Source organism: Dama dama, chromosome 33, assembly GCF_033118175.1.
Source record: "Dama dama isolate Ldn47 chromosome 33, ASM3311817v1, whole genome shotgun sequence".
Taxonomy (NCBI): Eukaryota; Metazoa; Chordata; class Mammalia; order Artiodactyla; family Cervidae; genus Dama; species Dama dama.
This window is the reverse complement of record NC_083713.1, coordinates 33625086-33647520: the sequence shown is the minus strand read 5'-3', so window position 1 is coordinate 33647520 and position 22435 is coordinate 33625086. Positions and strand designations below refer to the sequence as shown.

Here is a 22435-nt window from a genome sequence, read left to right as displayed (position 1 = left end):
GTCTTTGGACCCCTTCAGAGCCATATCCTTTTTGTCATTGTTCTGTCTGTTTGAATGATCAAGGACTCATATACTTGGTCTTGTGCCAATGAGAGTGCTCTATTTCTTAGTAAATTACCTCTTTTTGAGTGTACATAGCAGATTAATGGTCACTAATCTTTTTGCTAACCCATATCAGTGGGTCCTATTTTTGAAGACTTAAGTTGTTAAACTAATTAGTGGTCTGTAACCATTTCTTTATACTATTTCCAACTACTGTATAAATCTAGTGGCCATGATTTTCTGAACCAAAAACTGAGATTTTTGATCTGTTGGTAGGTATGTATTTTTTCTAAATTGACAAATTATCTAAAGTGCAAGAATAGGTACAAACATAAAAATAAAATAATATTTAAATATAGTGGAATCATCTTTGGTTCAGGAATAAAAGTATAGTAAATTATCAGTGTCCTGGAAAACCCAGGTTACATGGGAAAAATACTTAACATCCCTAATAAAACTTTTTTTTTTCTTTTTCATTGTATAGTTATCTAGATAGCTAAAATTTTTCATTTGGGATTGAACTTAATATAGAAGTTTTACATAGCAGTGGTTTTAGTAATCTTGCAATGACTAAAATGTAAATAGTGTTAATGTAGTATTATTGGCTGGGTATTTTTTTTTTCCAGGATAGCTTATCATAAATTAGAAAGAATATCTATTAGCAAAAAGTGAGGTGTAAGAACAACTTTGGAAAATTTGTAGTTCGGAGCAATAGAAACAATGGAATGTTTTGATCACCAGCTTTCCTATTGTGTTTTAGGTTCTGAACCTCTTCCTGGCCTTACTCTTGAGTTCATTCAGTTCTGACAATCTTGCCGCCACTGATGATGATAATGAAATGAATAATCTCCAGATTGCTGTGGGAAGGATGCAGAAAGGAATCGATTTTGTTAAAAGAAAAATACGTGAATTTATTCAGAAAGCCTTTGTTAGAAAGCAGAAAGCTTTAGATGAAATCAAACCTCTTGAAGATCTCAATAACAAAAAAGACAGCTGCATTTCCAACCATACCACCATAGAAATAGGCAAAGACCTCAATTATCTCAAAGATGGCAACGGAACTACCAGTGGCATAGGCAGCAGTGTAGAAAAATATGTCGTGGATGAAAGTGATTACATGTCCTTCATAAACAACCCCAGCCTCACTGTGACTGTACCAATTGCTGTCGGAGAGTCTGACTTTGAAAATTTAAATACTGAAGAATTCAGCAGCGAGTCAGATATGGAAGAAAGCAAAGAGGTAGGAATTTCTACATAAGAAGATATGTTGGTATTATGTTTGCTTTAAACCATCCAGACTTTTAAAAATTATTTTCTTTCTATAAGTAAATAGGAAATACCTATTGATACAATTTCTGTGGCAAAATTGATGATAGATAAATTGACAATATACTAGTATATAGCTAAACAAATGATAGTTAACTCATTCTTTCAAGTAGTCATCATTCTGAGTTGCTGATGATATTAATATTCAGGTTAATATAAATTTTAAAAAAGATTTTAAATAATTTTTGATTTGTGAAAATTGCCTCAGTTTATCTACTTTCTTCCTTATAATTTTCCCATGATGGTATTTTATTGTGTATACTAGAAAAATGCTTGGTGAGGGGCAGTTCCAGTCCTCATTTTGCTACATTCTTTGCTCTTATGGAATAACATGAAATGTGATTTTATTTAGTTTTCACAGGCATATTTTTAATGGAAGTATCATTGGGATCTTGGCTTGATATTTACTTGTAGTTTCATGTTTCCTGAAGTAAACAATTTTTTGAAGGACGTGAAGGTAGTGATGAAGAATCAGGTTGAAAATATCTTTAACCCTACTGAGCACAGTGCATGCTGTATAAATGTAAAATTCTAAATTTTCCAACTATAGTAAGACTCTTGGTAGTTTAAAGAATTCTTTGATTTACTAGAAGAGTATAAATACCAGGGTATATTCTTGGTTTATTTATAGATTAATAAGCACATGCTGGGAATAAAGAGAAGGAATTTAAACCCTTAATGTTTGTTTACACAGAAATGAAGCCAGAATTCCCAGCAATTAACACTTGCATAAACAAATAAAAATAACAACCAAAAACAAAGATTCATTCTTTGTTGTCATTTTAATTGATTGGCAGGAAACAGAAAGACCTCTATTATTATTCTCATCCTAAGAATGATGATTTGGGAGAGTTGGAGACACTGAAGGATGTAATTTAAGTAGTGAAACAGTGTCACAAAAATTAGGGATCAGTTAATAAAATTAGAACAAAAATGTATTTCTAAGAAAGGAACTTAGATTTTTTAATCAGTTTTACTGTATTTATCCTATATAATAATGGGAAAAGATGCTATTTCTGTTTGTTCTTATTTGTAAGATAAGTGTGCTTATTTGTAATTAGCAATTTGAATTGCTAATTCAGGGATTAGGTAGAAGTAGGTATTAAACATTAACTTCAGAGAAAGTTTAAATATAATTACTAAAAGTAACATTTAGGTAGCAAGATCATGCTGCTGCTGCTAAGTCGCTTCAGTCGTGTCCGACTCTGTGTGACACCCATAGACGGCAGCCCACCAGGCTCCCCGTCCCTGAGATTCTCCAGGCAAGAATACTGGAGTGGGTTGCCATTTCCTTCTCCAATGCAGGAAAGTGATAAGTGAAAGTGAAGTCGCTTAGTCGTGTCCGATTTTTCGCAACGCCATGGGACTGCAGCCCACCAGGCTTCTCCTTCCATGGAATTTTCCAGGCAAGAGTACTGGAGTGGGTTGCTATTGCCTTCTCCAGGTAATACCTAGTATTACTTTTGTGACCAGAATTGTCACAAAATAACAATGAGATTCAAGGGGGAAATTAAAAAAACCTTATAGCCTGGAGCAAATAATTGCTGTAATTAGTTGAACTCAAATGTACACTAAGATCATTATTTTAAAGCTGAATAATATCTTAATATCTAGTTAATTAAATTTTGGATAAGTGTATTTGGCTGGGCTATGCTGAAATGGTGGGGCCTAATTTCTTGTATTGTAAGTTTCTAGAAACTAAGGGTTAGTCACTTAGTGTCTGACTCTTTGCGACCCCATGGACTTCCCTGCCAGGTTCCTCTGTCCATGGAGTTCTCCAGGCAAGAATACTGTAGTGTGTAGCCATTCCCTTCTCCAGGGGATCTTCCCCAACCAGGGGTGGAACACAGGTCTCCTGCATTGCATGCAGAATTCTTTACCATCTGAGTCATCACGGAAGCCCAGACACTAAGGTCAGCATTTAGAAAATAGAATTAGGTCATTAAATTTTAATATGTAGTCCCCTCTCATTATTTTACCTAATAGTAAATATCTCCTTTAGAATAAGGGAGGTCAATTTTTATTTTTATGTATGTTTAATTTAGTTCAGCTGGCAAAGAATCTGCCTGCAATGCAGGAGACCCCAGTTCAATTCCTGAGTTGGGAAGATCCCCTGGAGAAGGGATAGACTACCCACTCCAGTATTCTTGGGCTTCCCTGGTGGTTCAGATGATAAAGAATCCACCTGCTGTGTGGGAGACCTGGGTCCAGTCCCTGGGTTGGGAAGATCCCCTGGAGGAGGACATGGCAACCCACTCCAGTATTCTTGCCTGAGGAATCCCCATGGACAGAGAAGCCTGGTGGGCTATAGTCCATGGGGTCGCAGAGCTGGATATGACTGAGCAACTAGGCATAGCACAGCACATGTTTAATTTATGGTGTTAATTAAAAATGAATTATGAAGAATCAAACATTGAAGTCACCAGTCCATTTAAACCTTTGGCTAAGTTTGAGTATCTTTTGAGGTAGGATAACTTGACATTTGCTATTCTTAATTTTCAGAAATTTTAAAACCTCAAACTTCTCCAAAAGAGCATGTATTTTGCCTCATCTCCAACCACTGTGTTTCACATTAGAGAAATATCTAGTAAGGTGGGGCTTATAGTAGGAAAAATCAAAACTCTCTTATCAGTTTCTCTTGTAAACATTAGACTTTTTCATGTGTTTTCCATTTGAATTAGGTATTACAAAATAACACATGTGAAGTCACTGCTTTGAAATGGGAGGCAGAGAGCTGGTCTGCCAGTTGAAAGTAGAATTATTTTGTTGTTTTAGCTGTGGAGTCTTTTCAGTACTTGTGTAGAGATTGCTACTTGTGTTTTAAAATATATTATTTGGTAAAATTTTCATTTATGGCTTTATGTACAACTTCTTAAATATAAACTCATAAACAAATAAAGGATTAGAGCAATAGTCTAGGAAGGGCCTATGTCCAAGTTCCAATTTTCTGGCATTTTGGTAACGCTACACTAGAAAACAAAAGAGAACTGAAACAAGTATTCAAGAATTACAAATATTCCCACCTGAGATATCTTTTTAGGGTTCTGCCTTCAAGTTAGTTTTGTCTGGTCATTTTCTTAATTGGTAGGGTTGGATTGTGGTATTAAATATAACATGTGAAGTATTAACAAATGGAATAAGATATCATACTGAATGATTCATACTGAATGATATTCTTTTTAAATGATTTGAAATATTAAAGGAAAAAAATGAAGCACCTTTTAATTTTTGGAATGCCTATAATGAATCCCTTCTTATAAGGCAGACTAACCAAGTGGACACAGAGGTTATTTAGGTGTTGGAACTAAATCCTCTTCTATTTTATCTTTGCCAAATTTGTGTGATTCTTTGACAGCTTTCTGTAGATTCTCTAGAGTATATCATTTTAAATTCATATGGTAATTGTATGCTTTAACTAAAGTTACTGTGACCGTATGTAATGTCATTCCTTTCATACTTTTGATTTCAAATGCTTGATTTCTTTTATAGAGTTTTAATAATTTAAGCCATGCTTGAATGATTATTTTTCAAAGTAAAATTTACTAGTGCAATATGGTGACCTTCACTGCTTACCGTTCTTACTTCTCACAGGGGTAAAAGCAAGCTGGAGCCATCAAGAATGCAGCTCTGGTGTTTTTTAACCAGCCAGAGACTCCTGCCACCACTTTTACCCAGGTTACCTAAGCAAATTGTACATATATAAATATAATTAGTTTCTAAATGAATTTTGACTGGCCTGCATGTTACTCAGCTACATTCCTTGCCCATCCATTGGCAGTGAAATAAAAACATGCACAGCTGCTCTTATGCTGAGTCATAAAGCATGGTCAGGCAAGTCTGGCAACCCTAACTTTTTTTTAAAAATGAGGTAGCTGCTAATTTTCTTACATAGATTTTTATAGAAATTACATTCAGTGAAAAATAAAAGTGCATGCGTTTATAGATTATTTAATTCCATTTAACATTACAGAGTTTTGAACATGCTAAGGGTCTAAAGGAGAAATATAAGGTACTCTTTGAAAAATTCTTGCAGGACGCTTTCACTCCTCTGCCCTTTTCTTAAGTAAATAAAGCCCCTAGGAGAGTACTTTGTTGGTAATTTTTTGTTCAGTGCCATATTAAATTTTTCTGAAGGGTAATCTGCAAGTTAGAGCAATCCCTTATTCATGTGCAAACTTTCTAAAGGATGTTTTAATGTGATGATAATGTAAATGGAATGTTATATTTTTGCTGCCAGCAGCACTGGTACAATTTTTATCTGCTTCATTTCAGAGAAAATGGTATTGCTCTATTTAGCACTTGACCAAGAGTATTTTGCCTTTAGAATACAATTCTCCTAGAGAATCTGTTGATATTTACCCCTAAAATTCCTGAGAATGAAAGAAAAGGAAATGAGTTTCTTTTGTACACCAAAAAGAAAAGATAGGAAGGAAGAAAAAGAAACAAACAAAAATGTTATAGATGGTATAGTTATTCTGAAAAAAGATCTGAAATCTGCTTTCTTCATTGTATTGCTCCTCTATACTTTATGTTTTTGTCTCTCCTTTGTTTCATCTAAAACTTCTGGGAAACTTTCTCTTAAAGAATATTGTTTAAATATATCATGCAACACAATTCATATAGAAAGAAAACCAATGTGAACTCTACTCCTTTCAAATTTATTAGATGAAGGGACCTACTAGTCATTCAGCTAAGGCAGTGAGTGTAGGCTCCATTTAGCAGAACTTTCACTTCCTGATGTTTAAATCACAGTTTTCTCCTAAAATATGTTAACCAAATTGCTCAACCCAATTTAATTTCTTTCAAGAAATGTTAATTAAATGCTTTGTAATTTAGATGCAGTTTCCTCTCCTTCTGCCGTTAAAAGCATAAAACAACCCTAACATAAGCACATTTGGCTCTTTGGGTGCAGCAACGATCATGGATTTGGGGTAGCATTTTAAAAAATATTTTGGAACAAAATATTCAGTCACTGGCACTCTATATTCATGAAAGATAATACCCTATATACTGGAAGAATGAGACCAATATCATTAATCATATAAATTAAGACCCCAAATAAAACAGATACCCATATACACAGTAACTAGAGAGAATTATTTTTTCCTGTTATGCATTAATTCTTCAGAAAAGTATGAAATTTGACTCCTTAAGATAATAGCTTCTTTTTCCTAGTTTCTTAGAAAGAGGTTTCTTAGAAAGGTTTCTTAGAAAGAGTTTCTTAGAAAGATTAGTTTTCTTGTTCTCTGAGTTATTATTGTTGTTTTTGCTAAGTCATGTACAACTCTTTCGTGACCCCATGGAATGTAGCCCACGAGGCTTCTCTGTCCCTGGGATTTCCCAGGCAAGAATACTGGAGTGGGTTGCCATTTCCTTCTCCAGGGTATCTTCCCAGCCCAGGGATCGAACCCTATTCTCCTGCATTGGTAGGCGGATTCTTTACCACTGGGCCACCAGAGAAGCCCTAGTAGAGCAGTATACTGAATTCTAGGACAAGGAGTAGGAAAGGAGAGAAGGCTGTGTAGAGAAGGTTTGGGTAAGCAGCGGTAGAATGGTTTCAGTAAAAACCCATCTATAATTTTATCCTGGAGAATGTATAAATCTTCAAGGGAAAGTTTTCCAGTGGAATAGTGATTAAAGAATTTTTAAAAAGCTCTAAATATCCTAAATGTAAGAAAAAAAAAAAATTGACCAAACATGAATCTTTGGGACTTAAGGGTTATTTTTGCCATCTCAAGAAAGATATTTAAAACTTTGCTATTTATGGATTACAGAGTTTTGAAATGTGTCTGTTATAAAGACAAAAATGATTATTTGAATAATGTAATATGATGATAATAACAGTTTTGATTTTGCTTTTCCTTACTAAGAAGAATAATTCCTTTCTATTATTAATGTGTCACTTTGGCCTATCCCATAGGAACCATAACCATCACTTTCATTACTTTGATGTTAAGATTTTTCACATAAAATGACCTAGAATTCCTTAAGTACAGACTAGAATTAGGATCCACATGGAGCAAAGAATTGTCATTCTTGGTGACCAAAATAGATATGGAATACTTGATTTAATCTATATTTTAATTATCTCTCTTTTTTAAAAAAAAATCCTAATTTCTTTTATTGACTATCGTTTACATTTTTTAAAAAATATCTTAACTTCATAAAAAGAAAAAAAGTGTACTTTTGAAAAACTTAATATAAAATGATGTTTCTGTCCCTTTTCTGTGTTATGTTTTAAAAAATGCTTCTACTTTCTGAGAGAAGGACTATGAGTTTGGCAGATGTCTGGTAACAGTTTGTCAGTGATGTGGAAAGTAAAAGTTAAAAGTACAGTGTTTAAAAATAAGAAATGAAATATTGTAACTTGATATTTATTTATCAGATCATTAAGCAAAATACAGTTCTGCCCTGCTTAACTCATATGATTATGGTGACCCGGCTCTTTGAGAAACCTAGCAGACTTTCCGTAGTAAGAACCATGTACCATGAAATTTTCACTTAAAAAAAAAGTTCAGCTAATATTTCACCTGAAAATAAATGATTGCCAATGCCAGGCATAGCAAATAATTCTCTATGCGTGTTTAATTTCTTGACTATCCTGACACTGGAGGACATCCGTATTTTAAGGTTTGAGTAGGGAAGGGCTGTACTAACAGTACCCTTCAGTTCACTTGTCTTCCAATAAATAAGCACAGATTATAATAAGGGAACCTAAACATCTAAATTTTACCAAAGCGAAGAAGAACTGGTTTTATTTCTAACTGGCTCATTTTTTGCTCTCCTAGTCATGTGGCATTTTACAGTGAATGATGCCTATGTTGGAAAATTTACAGAGAAGCTTTATTTGAAAGTTATTCTTTTAAGTATATTAGTACTAATAATTCCATATAAATGATGTACATTTGACAATTCTAATTGGTGAATTTGTACTGTAGTTAGAATTAATCGAGATTACGACCTTATCTGAAGCTGAAAGGTTTTCATATTCTTAATTTGATTCATTTGGATTCTATAGACTCTTTATAGACTCTTTAATGCATTTTAACTGTTTTAGTTAAGATATTTTATAATACTATGATATTTGCCTCATGTGATTTTAAGAAAGTCCTTGAATTGATGTTGTCAGGAAAGGTTTTATAAATCAGAATTTCTTGCCTACATTTCAAGATTGTTATTTAAAGTAAGGTTTTTAATGAAATGTCCCAATGTATATTTAACTTTATATTAATACATATAAGAATGTGACTATAACAAACTAATACTAAGTTCATGGTCATGACACCTGGGAAGCAACAGTATCCCAAGCACTGTTTTGAACCTACAATGTTTAGTTACGTATCACATCTACTAAATGTTTTAAATTGATAAAGATTGGCTTAACTCATGAATCATCAAATAGTTTTCTAGGGAATCCTAACAAAGTGGGATACAGAAGACCTTGAATCCAGCTACTAACTCAGTATGCCTTTTGACAAGATAATTAAAGCCACATTTCTTTCTCTAACTAGACACTGGATTGGTTGGTGTTGAGGATTAATGTACACCCTAGCTTTTTAATTTGTAGAACATGTAGAGGTACTCAAGTAACATGTAACAGGTAGATCCTGTGCTGATCCACTTGAGGAGGAAGATGGAGAAGGATGAGATTGCCTTTCCTTAGAGGGGTTCCATTCACTGCTGAATTGTAGATCCATGTACATAGAGTAGAAAGAGGAAAGGCATTGTCAAAATGAGTTAGTGTCAGTTTTCCTAACATTTTCCTAATACTTTCCAGAATTAAAGTACACTTTATTTATTTCATAGTTTATTTTATAGTTTCATCTTAGGTCTGATTAATTGGAAGCCTGGTGTTTAGACAGCACTTCTGATTCTAAAGGTCATTGGTCATTACTTACGCAAGTTAGAATGTGGAAGAGATTTGTGTTTCTCTGCACTGACGTGAGAATGTTATGTGTGTTCCCTTGAATGCGAATGTAAAAGATAGGAGGTGTTAGAAGTAGTTAGTGGTAGAATAAAAGAGTTCCTGAATTGGGCATTCATTCGTTTATTCAATGAACATCTATTAAACACAAACATTAGTGATAGTTCCTAGAGAGGCAGAGATGACAAAAGCATGATCTTTGCTTCAGAGGGTTAAATCTGGTGAGATACATATTCTAGAAACACAAAACTTTTATGTTGCACCTTTAAAAAATAATCTGACCTCTAACTATACAAATGTCTGACTTCAATTAGAAAGATATCTATTAATTCAGTGTCGGTACTAAGACACCACACTAAATGAAAGGCATTGCAGTTGATGTTACAGAGATCATCTGGAAACTTTTGAATATTTTAAACCAAGATTCCATGGAATGTTGTCTGGTGACTTCTGCTAGTCACTATCAAGGACTTAGCGTTCATTATTTTATGAAGAAGCTCATTCATTCATTCATTCATTTTTAATTTTTTAAAATTAATTTTAATTGGAAAATAATTACTTTACAATATTGTGATGATTTTTGCCATACATCAACATGAATCGGCCACTGGCATACCTTTTTCCTGTTATCCTGAACCTCCCTCCCACCTTCCCTAAAGAATATTTATAGAGTACCTGAGCTGTATATACCTAGCACTGCTGCAAGTTCTGATGCAGCCATTCACCAGTATGGAGCGCCTTGAAAATGGATCATCAAAGAAATTCTCTAGAGAATCCTGGCAAAGTGGGGTACAGTAAACCTAGAATCATCCCCTAATCCCTAACCAACCCGTAATTGCAGTGTGATCCTTTTTCCTAAAAAGAATGTTTTCCATTTCTTGTTTGGGCTCTTTGTAGTTAGATTAGTTATAACTAAGCTTCACTTATTCTGATTACTTATGTCATGTTTCAATATCCAGTAAATAATATGATCAATATTTCAGGTCCCAAATATTATAACATCTTCATGTAAATAAGATTGATAGGATAATTTAGCTATAAAGGATAGGAAATTAGAAAAAGTCATGTAATATTTCATCTTAGAATACTGTATATTCAAATTCTAAAAACAAAGGTATTATAATTGAGTATCTGTCCAATGTTGTGATATAATTGGTAGTAGAAAAGAAATCAATAAACTTCAAGTGCCTTATAATATGTAATCCTTAATTTTAAATGGTTTGGTTGAATTTAAAAATAATCCTGAACTAGTTTTAGTGGAGGAGACATATGATATTTATGCTTCTATCAGTGGTATTGTTAAATTACACACAAAAGTATTTTCTGTTATATCTATAGTGTGTATAAATATTTTTACTTTATCCACACCACTATGCCAAGGAAATATTTTATATAAAGAAAATTATTTTCAGAAAATAAAGGAACCAGCTTCTTAGGGAAATCCATAGAACCCAAATATAAATATAAATAAATAAAAAATAAATATAAATAAAATGTTTCCAGTACTGAGCACAACATCTATTTTAGAATGGGTTCAACATACTTCAGTGTGCATTTTATCATGTGCTTACCTCATCCCCTTTATAAAGTAGCTCCTGTCAGCTCAGCCATCTCCTAATGTTATGCACTAATAGTAATAACATTGTAACAGGTCCGAGAATGCTGTGGCCCAAACTACTCTGATTCCATGTGGCACTCATACCTGGCCCTGTGTCTTTCCTGCAGCATTTTAAGACCAGGTTAAAGACTGGATCCCTTCATTTATGCTGGCCCCATGAACGACCTGACTTGGCTAAAGTTTGTTGCATTTCAAGATTTAAAACAACTTCTTTGTATTATATTTTTCTTTCGGTGGTATTTGATTTAACTTAAAACAAAACAACAACCAAAGATTCATTTCTGCCTTTATTACCTGGAGAGGTAAGAGTGCCAAAGTAACAAGTAGTTTCCAAATGCACAATGAAACGCAGGAGTGCATTGGCCAAAGAGAATGCACACAATCAGCTCTTGCTATAAAGCTAACAATGTGCTGCTCCTTTCAGAATTAGAAAATTAGAGAATATGTTTAATAACAACCAGTGGTAAATGTTTTCATGTCAATGAAAAGTGGATAAATTTAGACTTTGCTGTTTATGTGCGTTTGATCAAATCTTTTCTGCATTTGACATGAAAATACACTTGTGCAGCTTCTGTTGGTTGGGTCACAATTTTAGAATAAAACCAACTAAACTACTTCACAAAAGCAAGATCACAGACTACCATACGACTCTGGCAGCTTATGTAAGCTCTGCATGATTTTATTTCAGAATCTCTCTTTATACAGGAGCTTAATCAAAGATTACTTAAGTTGTTAGCACCACATTTTTAAAGGAAAAAAAAATACTGTGGTGCTGTATCTAATCTTGTGACCCCCCACCTCTACCAAAGCGGACTGGCATTATGTTTAAGATATTCTTAAATTACAGATCAAGGAAATGAATACAGAAGACTTAAGGGCACGCCTTTGGAATTTTTATAGTATAGATTAAAGAAACTATTTTAAAAGCTTTTCTGTGGAATTGATTTTCAGAAGCTAAATGCAACTAGTTCATCTGAAGGCAGCACAGTTGATATAGGAGCTCCCGCTGAGGGAGAACAACCTGAAGCTGAGCCTGAAGAATCTCTGGAGCCGGAAGCCTGTTTTACAGAAGGTAAGGAACAGAGCATGTACGCTCCTTAGACCTCTCTCTGATCTAGCCGTCTCTTCTCTCCCTCTCTGGCTCGTTCTAATCCTCTATAGGTATCCAGCAACTGTACATTTACTTGTTTGTTGGTTGCTTTTTCTATATCAAAGCATTGATGATTTTTGAAAAATTAAGATTTAATTTATGACATCAGATCTGGTTTTCTACTTTTGTGAATCCTGTTCTACTCTAAGAAGTGCTGCTAACTTTCTGGGTCTTTTGGTGGCCTTGTAGAATCTTTGATAGGCAGGAAAACTAAATCATACATCTCTCTCTCTACCTTTAAGAAATAAAAGAAAAAAATTTAAGTTGAAGGAGTAATTTACTGTTTACGGTTTTGTCAGGTTATAATGGTACTAATGGATTAGTTTACGTTTAAAACTGTCCATGAATACTCTGCCATTTGATATCGGAACACATTCTTAAATAAATGTGGTTATGTTATTAAAAAGGAACTGTCCATGAATAACAATTACCTGTATCTGTCAAGGTCAAATATATATTATTCGTTCTGAATTATACTAGACAATCAATAATGGAATATCAAAATATACTGAGTGATACAGTATGGGGCACTATGTCATTGGAGTAATACTAAAAGGATTTTGTGAAGAAAGCTAAAATTATGTTATTTGAGGTGTGGATCAGTTATCTCTGGAACAATAATAATGTGTACCAAAGCACACAAAACTTATCATATAACAAAAAATGCATCTTTGCTCACAAGCCCATGGCTGGCAAGATGATCTTGCTGATCTTGGTTGGGATTAGTCATAGGGCTGAGGTCTTAGATGAGACAATTGCCTGACTCAGCTCCATCCACACACTGGCCCAGGCTTGTCCTCATGGTGAAAGAAAAGGAGTGAGAGAGGAAGCCTAAATGCCAAGCAGTTATCAATCCTCCACTTACATCAGGTTTTCTCAGTCCTGTTCACCAAAGCAAAAGTGCCAATCTAGATTCAATGTGGGAGTGTACCACAAACAAAGAGGCATAAAATATTAGTGCAATAGCACAGACCATGACAAATCTCTATTGTAGGTACAGAACTGTTTCTCTAAAACCCTGGAAATCACTCCATCCTTAACTCATTTTTTGTTTAATATCTATTTAATAATTCATCCTATATCTTAGCCCCAAATTCAATACCATATATTAATTGCTTAAACTAAAGTTTATTTTAATAATGATGGTAGTAATGCTATTTAATTACAACTAATTCTAGAAGTGTTCCCTTCATTTTCATTTCATTTAAGAACATTAAAACTGTTTAATTTGAACTTTAAGCTAATTTAAAAAATATGTGGTTATGCAAGTGTCAAAATTGATGTCAATAGATTTAAGAGTTTTGCAGATGAATAGGTTGCATATACCTATTGCTTTTGGACTTGAATGCATTAGAGAAAACAAATATTTATGTATTCATTGTCAATTTTTAAATTATTTCAGAGGAAGAGATATTTTTTTCAGCATAAGTTATGAGGGAAGCCACTTTTTTCCACTCTTTCCTCCAAAATTCTGCATATATTTCAATGAAGTTAGTTGATTTTGAAAAAAAATTATGACTTCACAAAACATTCAAGAGGTTAGATATATCACAAAAATAATTTATGTAGCATTAGTTGTTATTCTTTCCCAGACAATTAGTTTATTTTTAGGGTCACAATATATTAATAATATTTATGGTAATATCAACATTTGTTTTTTGTGACGTTAAAAAACATTTCAGTATAAAGCATCACCAACCATAACATTATAGAAAACAATAATAAAAAATACTTAGACACTCACCAACCAACGAGAAGGCAATGGCACCCCACTCCAGTACTCTTGCCTGGAAAATCCCATGGACAAAGGAGCCTGGTGGGCTGCAGTCCATGGGGTCGCTAAGGGTTGGACACGACTGAACGACTTCACTTTCACTTTTCACTTTCCTGCGTTGGAGAAGGAAATGGCAACCCACTCCAGCGTTCTTGCCTGGAGAATCCCAGGGACGGAGGAGCCTGGTGGGCTGCCGTCTCTGGGGTCGCACAGACTCGGACACGACTGAAGTGACTTAGCAGCAACAGCAGCACCAACCAATTTTAACAGTTTGAATATTTTTGTTGTATTTGCTTCAGGTTTTTAAAGAGTAAATCAGATACAGATTTGACCCCTTTTGTACCCTTCCCTTATCCCATCCTTTGCTTCCCTCTCAGAAGTGAACCAGTGTCCCAAATTTGGCATTTATCTTTCCCACTAACATTGGTCTTTTTATATTGAACAGTATTTTTTCATCTCATATCCTCTTTAAGGGAAAAAAAAAAAAAAACTAATTTCAGTTCCATCTAGTTCATTACAACAGATATTTTCAAGGCATGTTACTCTTCTTAATCCTTTGGGAGATAGAAATATGAAAAAGATCACCCTCAAAGAAACAAGAAATATATGCTATTTATTTATTACTTGAGAAACTAATAATATTTAAGAGGAACTTCATTAAATGTTCATGAAACAAAGTATATGATCAGGCTGACATTATAAAGTAGCATCTGATAAATATCTGTGCATTAAAATAATATGCTTCTTCAAAATGAGGTTTCCATTTTTCCGTTCATTGAACAAGAGCTCTCTGTCATAGTTAAGCCTCTATGTCAGGAATCTTCTCTTTCTCACACCCCAGGGCCCCCATATACATGTGCTGCCAGATCCTGTCAACTTAGTAGACTCTTTTGCCCTGATTATTGTCACCACCATCACCCTTGTTTTCACTTTCTTTCATGTTACATTGACTGAATCTCTTAGACTCCTGACTACTTGTCCATCTTTTGTCTTCTATCCATCCAATGCCTTGTACAGGCATAGATCATTCGAAATCAATATTCTCATCAGGTAAATCTTCATAACCCCAAATAAATCCTTCAATGTTGTCCCCATTAGCACACAAAATCTAAGTTCTCTAACTGAATCTTTCAGGTCCTTTTCAGATCGGCTCTAGCTGTCTTTTCTGGTGGTAATTCCCGATTTTCTGCTTCATACAATTTCCAAACTTCCCTGCCACTAAATTTTATTTATTTCATTGCTTCTCTATTCCTTTGAAGCTCTATATACTAGACCTGATTCTAACATATCCTTCAAAGTTTAACCCCAAATCTGCTTCTTCTGTACAGCTCAATATTAAGAATTAACATGCTGGTAAACTCTAACAATATGTTTCTTTCTATAACTATGATATCTATGGACAAATCTTCCCTACTTGAAATGCATACTGTTTTTATAGATACATGGTGTTTTGCATATTCTAGTATTACAATTAATTGTCCAGTATAATTCCTTGAATAAACAGGTATGCAATAAATATTTGTTGAGAAGCCTTTGATCTAGTAGACAACAAAGGTGTTTGTTACATTATTATTGATAATGGCTGGAGTTGCAGAAACACAGATATCTCAATTCTTGTTTACGTCTGGTTATCTTATTTAGAGAAGTATTGTGAAACTTTCCAAAATTCTATTTAGTTGTGACTAAAAGGGAAATGTTTACACTGTAATTAGTGAACTAATTAGAAATCACATATAAAGTTCAAATATGAGTGGAATTATAGGATAGGGATAGGATGGAAATACTAACCTTTGGTGATTTCATTTCTTTCTCTTGTTCTGTACTGTGGTTTTATAATGTAATACATTATACTATATTATTAGACCATTAAACTAGCCCCATAAGCACTAAAAAATAGTTTTTGGATGAATGATTTTAAAATGTATAGATGATTTCTATGTCTACAAACGAAAGCCATCTTAAAAAATAAAGTTATTTGTAATGTATCAGGTAATAATGTAGGTGAATCTCCCACCAACACAAATATGCATAATCAAAGAGTGATATTTTTTCTTCATTTACTTTGACATATTTTAGACTGTGTGCGGAAATTTAAGTGTTGTCAGATAAGCATAGAAGAAGGCAAAGGAAAACTCTGGTGGAACTTGAGAAAAACTTGCTATAAGATAGTGGAGCATAACTGGTTCGAAACCTTCATTGTCTTCATGATTCTGGTCAGCAGTGGGGCACTGGTAGGTAACATGATCTGCTCCTTTACTTTTACCTGAAACCATTTACCTCTCCCCTCAATCTACCTCCTATTGCATGTTTTCACAAGCAGGTGTTTGTGAAGATGAGAGACATAGTATGATATTTTTAGCACAGTGTGAGAGGCTCGCTAAGTAGCAAGTTTTATTGTTCTGCCGTAGGCCTGAGATTGAATCAAATTTAGATCAGTATGATTTTTTGTGAATATTTAAAGAACAACCCTTCTAACTTTTAGTCATCAGAACCAGTTCCTATTAAGAATCAATATGTAGACAGGGCATGGGATTATCAGCTAAATATCAATCTGCTTAACATCAGCTCCATTGCTGTGTTCACGCCAGTTCACTAATACCAACCACATTTAATGGTAAATGAATTAAATTACCCACAAGTAGCAAAGTGAGATCACTACAGACTTATTTTATATCTGATTTCACTCAACAGAATGGTCAAAAAACCAACAAAAATGAAAACCAATTTCTCCTTTCTCCTTGATCCAGATCACCAAGTCCTGATAGGTTTTCCTGTAAAGGGACTGAATTATTAATGCCCTTTTCATTCCAGAAGACCCAGGGACTCCTGCAAGTGAGTTCCCTTGCCCTTTCCAAAGAGCTCTGCAGAACAGTGGCAAAGGGAGGTTCTTGACAACTACATACATGCTCAGATTGAGCTAGAGAGAGAGAAAGCAAAACACTAATCCCTACCCCTTTCCCAAGCTAAGGGAACTCCTTGCCTTATATTTTCATCACTAAATGGGTTTAGGGTTATAGTCAAGCAACTCTGCACTAAGCAAGCATATATGCATGCAGATGATTTTGTGCCTCCTATTGTAGACAGAGGCAGCTGGCTGCGTCTCAAAAATTTTAAGCTCTGATGGGATATCCTGATACCAAAATTTAAAGGTTATTTGAATTGATTTGTTGACTGAAATGCCCAATTAAGAGTCACTTGTGTATAGATAACTACAGAGCAAAATGCAGCTCTAGGAAGCATGAAGTCTTCCAGCCTTAGGCACCTGAAAAGATGCTTGCAAGCATGATTTTTTTCTAATAAAATACCAGTTAGAGACAGTTTATGACAATGAAATTCAATGGAGTTTTTTCACTTACAGGCCTTTGAAGATATATATATTGAACAGCGAAAAACCATTAAGACCATGTTAGAATATGCTGACAAAGTTTTCACTTATATATTCATCCTGGAAATGCTTCTCAAGTGGGTTGCCTATGGCTTTCAAGTGTATTTTACCAATGCCTGGTGCTGGCTAGATTTCCTGATCGTTGATGTGAGTATTCTGCATGTTACTGTTTCATTTCATTGGCATGTGAATGGTAACTTCTAGTCCTCGCTTGGTGCCTGGCACATAGTAGGCACTCGATACGACCGCAGGACCCAAGTATAAATGATGGGTCCCATCTTCCCAATAAGAAAATGCCCCAAAACATTTTTTGCCAGAGTTTCACAGACAAAATAGTTAAATTAATATTTAAAATCCCAAGTTACGCAAAGCTATATATAAATGTAGAAGTTTTGCTTTATCACTCTCACATGTAACTGTGTTTAAATTCTTCACGGGCATCTTTGATGTTAGCATTTTTGGCATCTCCAGAACCTGTTGCAAAGTGTGTCCCACAGGTGCATTAGTAATTACAAAGAAATATGAAAGTCCAAATAGCAAGAGACACTTCTTGATTTGTATGATCGTAGAAACAGATTAGCTGTGGGCCAATTACTTAAGAGTTTTATGAAACTATATTGGTGTTGAAAATAATCTATTAATAAGATGCAGTGCCAGAAAGTAAGAGGCTTTAAAAAATATGAATATGAGTTTATTCCCTTACTTCTGAGGGAAATTTTTGAAGAAGACCTTAACCAGACAAAATTTTAAAAATCGATTTTATTTAATTTTGAAGATATACTTCTTAAATGCCTTTAATAGCTAATTTTGTTTAGAAATTTAAGGCCTTTTGTCTAGGAAAAAACTAGGACAGCCAGAGGGAACAAGGGACAGGAAGTCTGGAGGGAAGGGATAGAATGATACTCAGATTAATTAAGAAGAAAGACACTGAAATTTTTAGGAAAGAACAATGTGTGTTTTAAGTACTGAACTTAAAGATAATATTCTGTTGATTATAATAACTCCTTGGCGATTAAAGAAACATTATGATATATAAAATTTACATATACTAGAAAAAGAGAAAAATGGACTCTTTCATGAAAAAAGTTAGTTTTTATAATTGTAGGTGAAAAAAATTCAACTTAATTTAGTAGGAATTTTCTAGTCACCAAACAGAAAAAATTTGTAAGAAATAAAGAGATTTCTTTGAATTTAAGAGACTAAAATATCTTTTCCTCTGCTGAATCTGAATAAAGCAAGCCTATTATTTATATTAACATATAAAGCTACATGTGGAATTATATCAAAAGTTTAATGGCAATAAAATGACAATAATAATACTTTAAATCACATGTGTTTGAGCACTATGAGCAAAAGAAAAATATACCATGACAATGCCAGTTCTTTTATTTGTATAATGAGATTATGGATGATACTTTATTTTCTGTGTACAGAAAATACACTGTAAATGTTTAATAAAAATATCTTATGTTTACTATATCCATGTAATAATAAAGGCATTAAATCAACACTACCTAAATATAAAGAAAATCTTAAGAGAAATCTGTGAGCTGCTGCTCATGTTACCTAGTATATTCTGATGTTTATCTTCTTGGATTTAAGAAAATTATTATGATAATACATTAATGCTTTGATTTATGTCAAACATATTTATCACTCATCTATTTTGTATGGAAGAGACAAATATGTATGCCATTTTCTGGGCCTATGGGAGCTTACAGGCAACTAGTAAGGATAGATATGTATACAATGAGAAGATGACATCTCTATTAGAAGTTTCATCTGCTTCGCTGAGGAGGAAGCACAGGCTTCATGAGGGCGGTGCAGTGTGAACTGGCATTTGAAGGATGTCAATGTCAGCAGGTACAGATGAGGCAAGGACATCAAAGCCTTGAAGACACTGCTGCATGCCAAGCAGGGCTTGTTCAACCACCAAGTAGCCCTATAGGATAAGCTCTGTGCCACAGGGTGAGGGAAAGTAATTGGTTGATACTTTGTAATTGGTTGATAAGAAAGGTAAGTTGAAGAGGTTGAAGGACCTGAGATGCCATTCAAAGAGATTTATTAATAGATCTATGATTTAGTGATTTAGTGAAGAAGCTATTGAAGAGTTCTCGAAGATACTCTTCTATTGAAGAGTATCTATGAAAAGTGACAAGAAAAGCTCACCCTTTTTAGGGAAAGAAATTTGCTGGAGATGTCAGTGATGGAATGGAAGAAAATTACTATTTAGAGGCCAAAAGGAGAAGACCAGAAAGAGAAGAAGATCTACATGTATCTCCTTTTCATATTCAACTACACAAGACACATAAAATTGAATGTTTGCTACTTCTTTAGCCAATAAATACTGCCCCTGTTCAGAATTTTTTTATATCTAACTCTTATCTTTCATTCTTTAATTTATACCTATCTCTTTTTCATCCTATCTTCAGAGAAGATAAAGTACTATAAGTCCTCATGTTTTAGACCTAGAAAATCTTCACAATAAATGATAATTCAGTAACTTTATTTTTCATTTGTCTTTGAAGAGATTTGCAAAGTCTAAAAATTTAGATTTTAGGAAAAATATAGAAACTCCTTAAGAAAATTTTATAGATTAATTTTTTCCAAATTTAAAGGTTTTTCTATTTCATATTACATGTGCAAAATTAGTTTGAATAAGTCATGTTGTAAAATATTTTTATGTGCCTCATTTACTTTTCTTTAAAAAATGTATTTTTCAAATATCCACTAACACCATATTCTTAAAAGCTATATTACACATCTGTTTTCATTTTCCTGCTTTTGCAATTCAGGTGCACTTTAGGAGAAAATATCTTTTCATTAGCTTATATAGTTTTAATGGGTTTTCTATGTATTTTCAAAGGAAATCAGACATTTCTGTGCCACCTGCAGCAGTTATTCTTTTCTTTTTTCACTGTGATGTTACAACTTATATCAACTACATTAGCCATCTGTATAAATAACTAAAGAAAGCATTGTTCTGACAATTTCTAATTAGTTACACTAAAATCTCAACTTTTTAAGCTTAATGATTTCAGTTTTCCCTAATTAATGATCTTAGGCCTTCACACTGACATGTACAGTAAGATTAAACCACTGTTTAGAAATCTAGATCTTTCTGAGTGTGCTTATATTCAGAGTCAACTGTGTCTTGCATAGTTTACTTGCATACTTGTACTAGGTTTTCTTTTCTCTTTCAGGTCTGCTAAATAATATGAGAAATGATAAAGTTTTATAAATCTATAGATGAAAATTTCATTATGGTGTCATTCCTTGTCTTTCTTTACATTTAATTCTTTTAAATTTTCTTGTCAAGAATCTTGATAAAAAGAGCATATATTGCTGCTGCTTTTTCATAGGTTTATAGAAGTGGTTCACTGACCAGTATCATTAAGCTTAAGTGGGAACTTAAAGAAATGCAAATTCTCAGGTCTCATGTGAACCTTGGCCAGCCATCTGTGTTTGCAACAAGTGATTTTGATACTCACTAAAGTTTTGGAACTGGTTTATTGCATAGAGCAAGGTTGAGTTGTGTAAACATTTTTTGCCTATAAATAAGAAAATTGTGTTGCTTTTTTCTGTATAGGTCTCATTGGTTAGCTTAACTGCAAATGCTTTGGGATACTCAGAACTTGGTGCCATCAAATCCCTCAGAACACTAAGAGCTCTGAGGCCACTGAGAGCCTTATCCCGGTTTGAAGGAATGAGGGTAAGACCACATACTTTAGTGTTTGTTGGAATTGTAATTGAAAACAGGGTTTCCCTGGTGACTCAGGTGGTAAAGAATCTGCCTGCGATACGGGAGACCAGAGTTCGATCCCTGGGTTAGGAAGATCCCCTGGAGAAGGGAATGGCTACCCACTCCATTATTCTTGCCTGGAGAATTCCATGGACAGAGGAGCTTGGAGGGCTACAGTCCATGGAGTCACAAAGAGTCAGACACAACGAACACTTTCAGTATAAAATGCTGTTTTGAACCTCAGATATGACACATCCAGGTTAAATTTGTGTCTTCTACATTCATATTCATGTAACCAGTCAATCAGTAATATTTGTCAGACATCCATAAATGACACTTTTGGAGGCCCTCACACAACATAATACCTGAATGATGGCTTCTAATTAGAATCAATGAGATTGCTTCTACCTAGACTTTTTCACTCTGTGGGAAATTTCTAGCATGTTGTGTAGACTTCTGATGTGAGTCAACATTAGTTATGTTCATTCCAGTTTATAAATGTGAAGGAAATCCCACTCACTGTAATTTGAAACCACCAAATCATTCCTCATCCTTTTTCTTCCCTGCTCCGTATGATGTCTTCTGAGCCTTTTAAAGTCTAACCCTGGCCTTTTTGCTCTCAAACAAAGGCTGTGCTAGCTAAAAAGTAGGTCAGCTGTGGAAATCTAACCCTCATTCAGAAAGGCGGTACAAAGGAACTGGGAGGCATTTATACTGCCATTTGCCATCCCCTGAGGCATAAAACCTGAGACTACATACCCTCAGCACTGAGGAAACGATGATGCCCTGTCCAGGAAGGTTTGGCTATTTAAAAAGGAACTTTTAGGTGTTGTTTTGTGATATTTTAAAATAGTTACTTAGGATTTTCTTTGAATGTTGCAAACACAACCAGAAATGGATGATATGTGGAGGTGTTTGTGCTTCTGTATTTGTGTGTGCAAGGTATCATAGAAAGGAATGCTATTAAATTCTTTTCAGTTTACTAATTTCAAAAACCTGTTTTTACAGTAGCTATTTTGATTTTTTAGAAAGAGAATCAAGCTTTCAGTACTAGAATGATTTTTATATTTTCTCTGTTGAGTTTTCATGTATGATGACCTAAATTTCTAGTTCTTCCCTAGAGCTGACTCTCTTTTCACTTCTTTTCCCACCTCCCCGCTGTGCAGGTTGTTGTCAATGCTCTTTTAGGAGCCATTCCATCCATAATGAATGTACTTCTGGTCTGCCTGATCTTTTGGTTGATATTCAGTATCATGGGGGTGAATCTTTTTGCTGGCAAGTTTTATCACTGTATTAACTACACCACTGGAGAGATGTTTGATGTCAGCGTGGTCAACAACTACAGCGAATGTAAGGCCCTCATAGATAGCAACCAAACTGCCCGTTGGAAGAACGTGAAGGTCAACTTTGATAATGTGGGACTTGGGTATCTTTCTCTGCTTCAAGTAGTAAGTAACCACTTTATTATTCACTG

At 34.3% G+C, this 22435-nt stretch overlaps 1 protein-coding gene across 1 annotated transcript in view; it reads left to right on the top strand.

Moving 5' to 3' along the window:
• Positions 1-22435, top strand: part of SCN2A (sodium voltage-gated channel alpha subunit 2) — a 285612-nt gene that overhangs the window by 248584 nt on the left and 14593 nt on the right. The window contains exons 18-23 of the mRNA XM_061135553.1: positions 803-1282; positions 11862-11982; positions 15911-16065; positions 17193-17366; positions 20809-20931; positions 22128-22409. Of these exons, the coding sequence (XP_060991536.1) occupies positions 803-1282; positions 11862-11982; positions 15911-16065; positions 17193-17366; positions 20809-20931; positions 22128-22409 (1335 nt within the window). The remainder of the gene's footprint in view (positions 1-802; positions 1283-11861; positions 11983-15910; positions 16066-17192; positions 17367-20808; positions 20932-22127; positions 22410-22435) is intronic.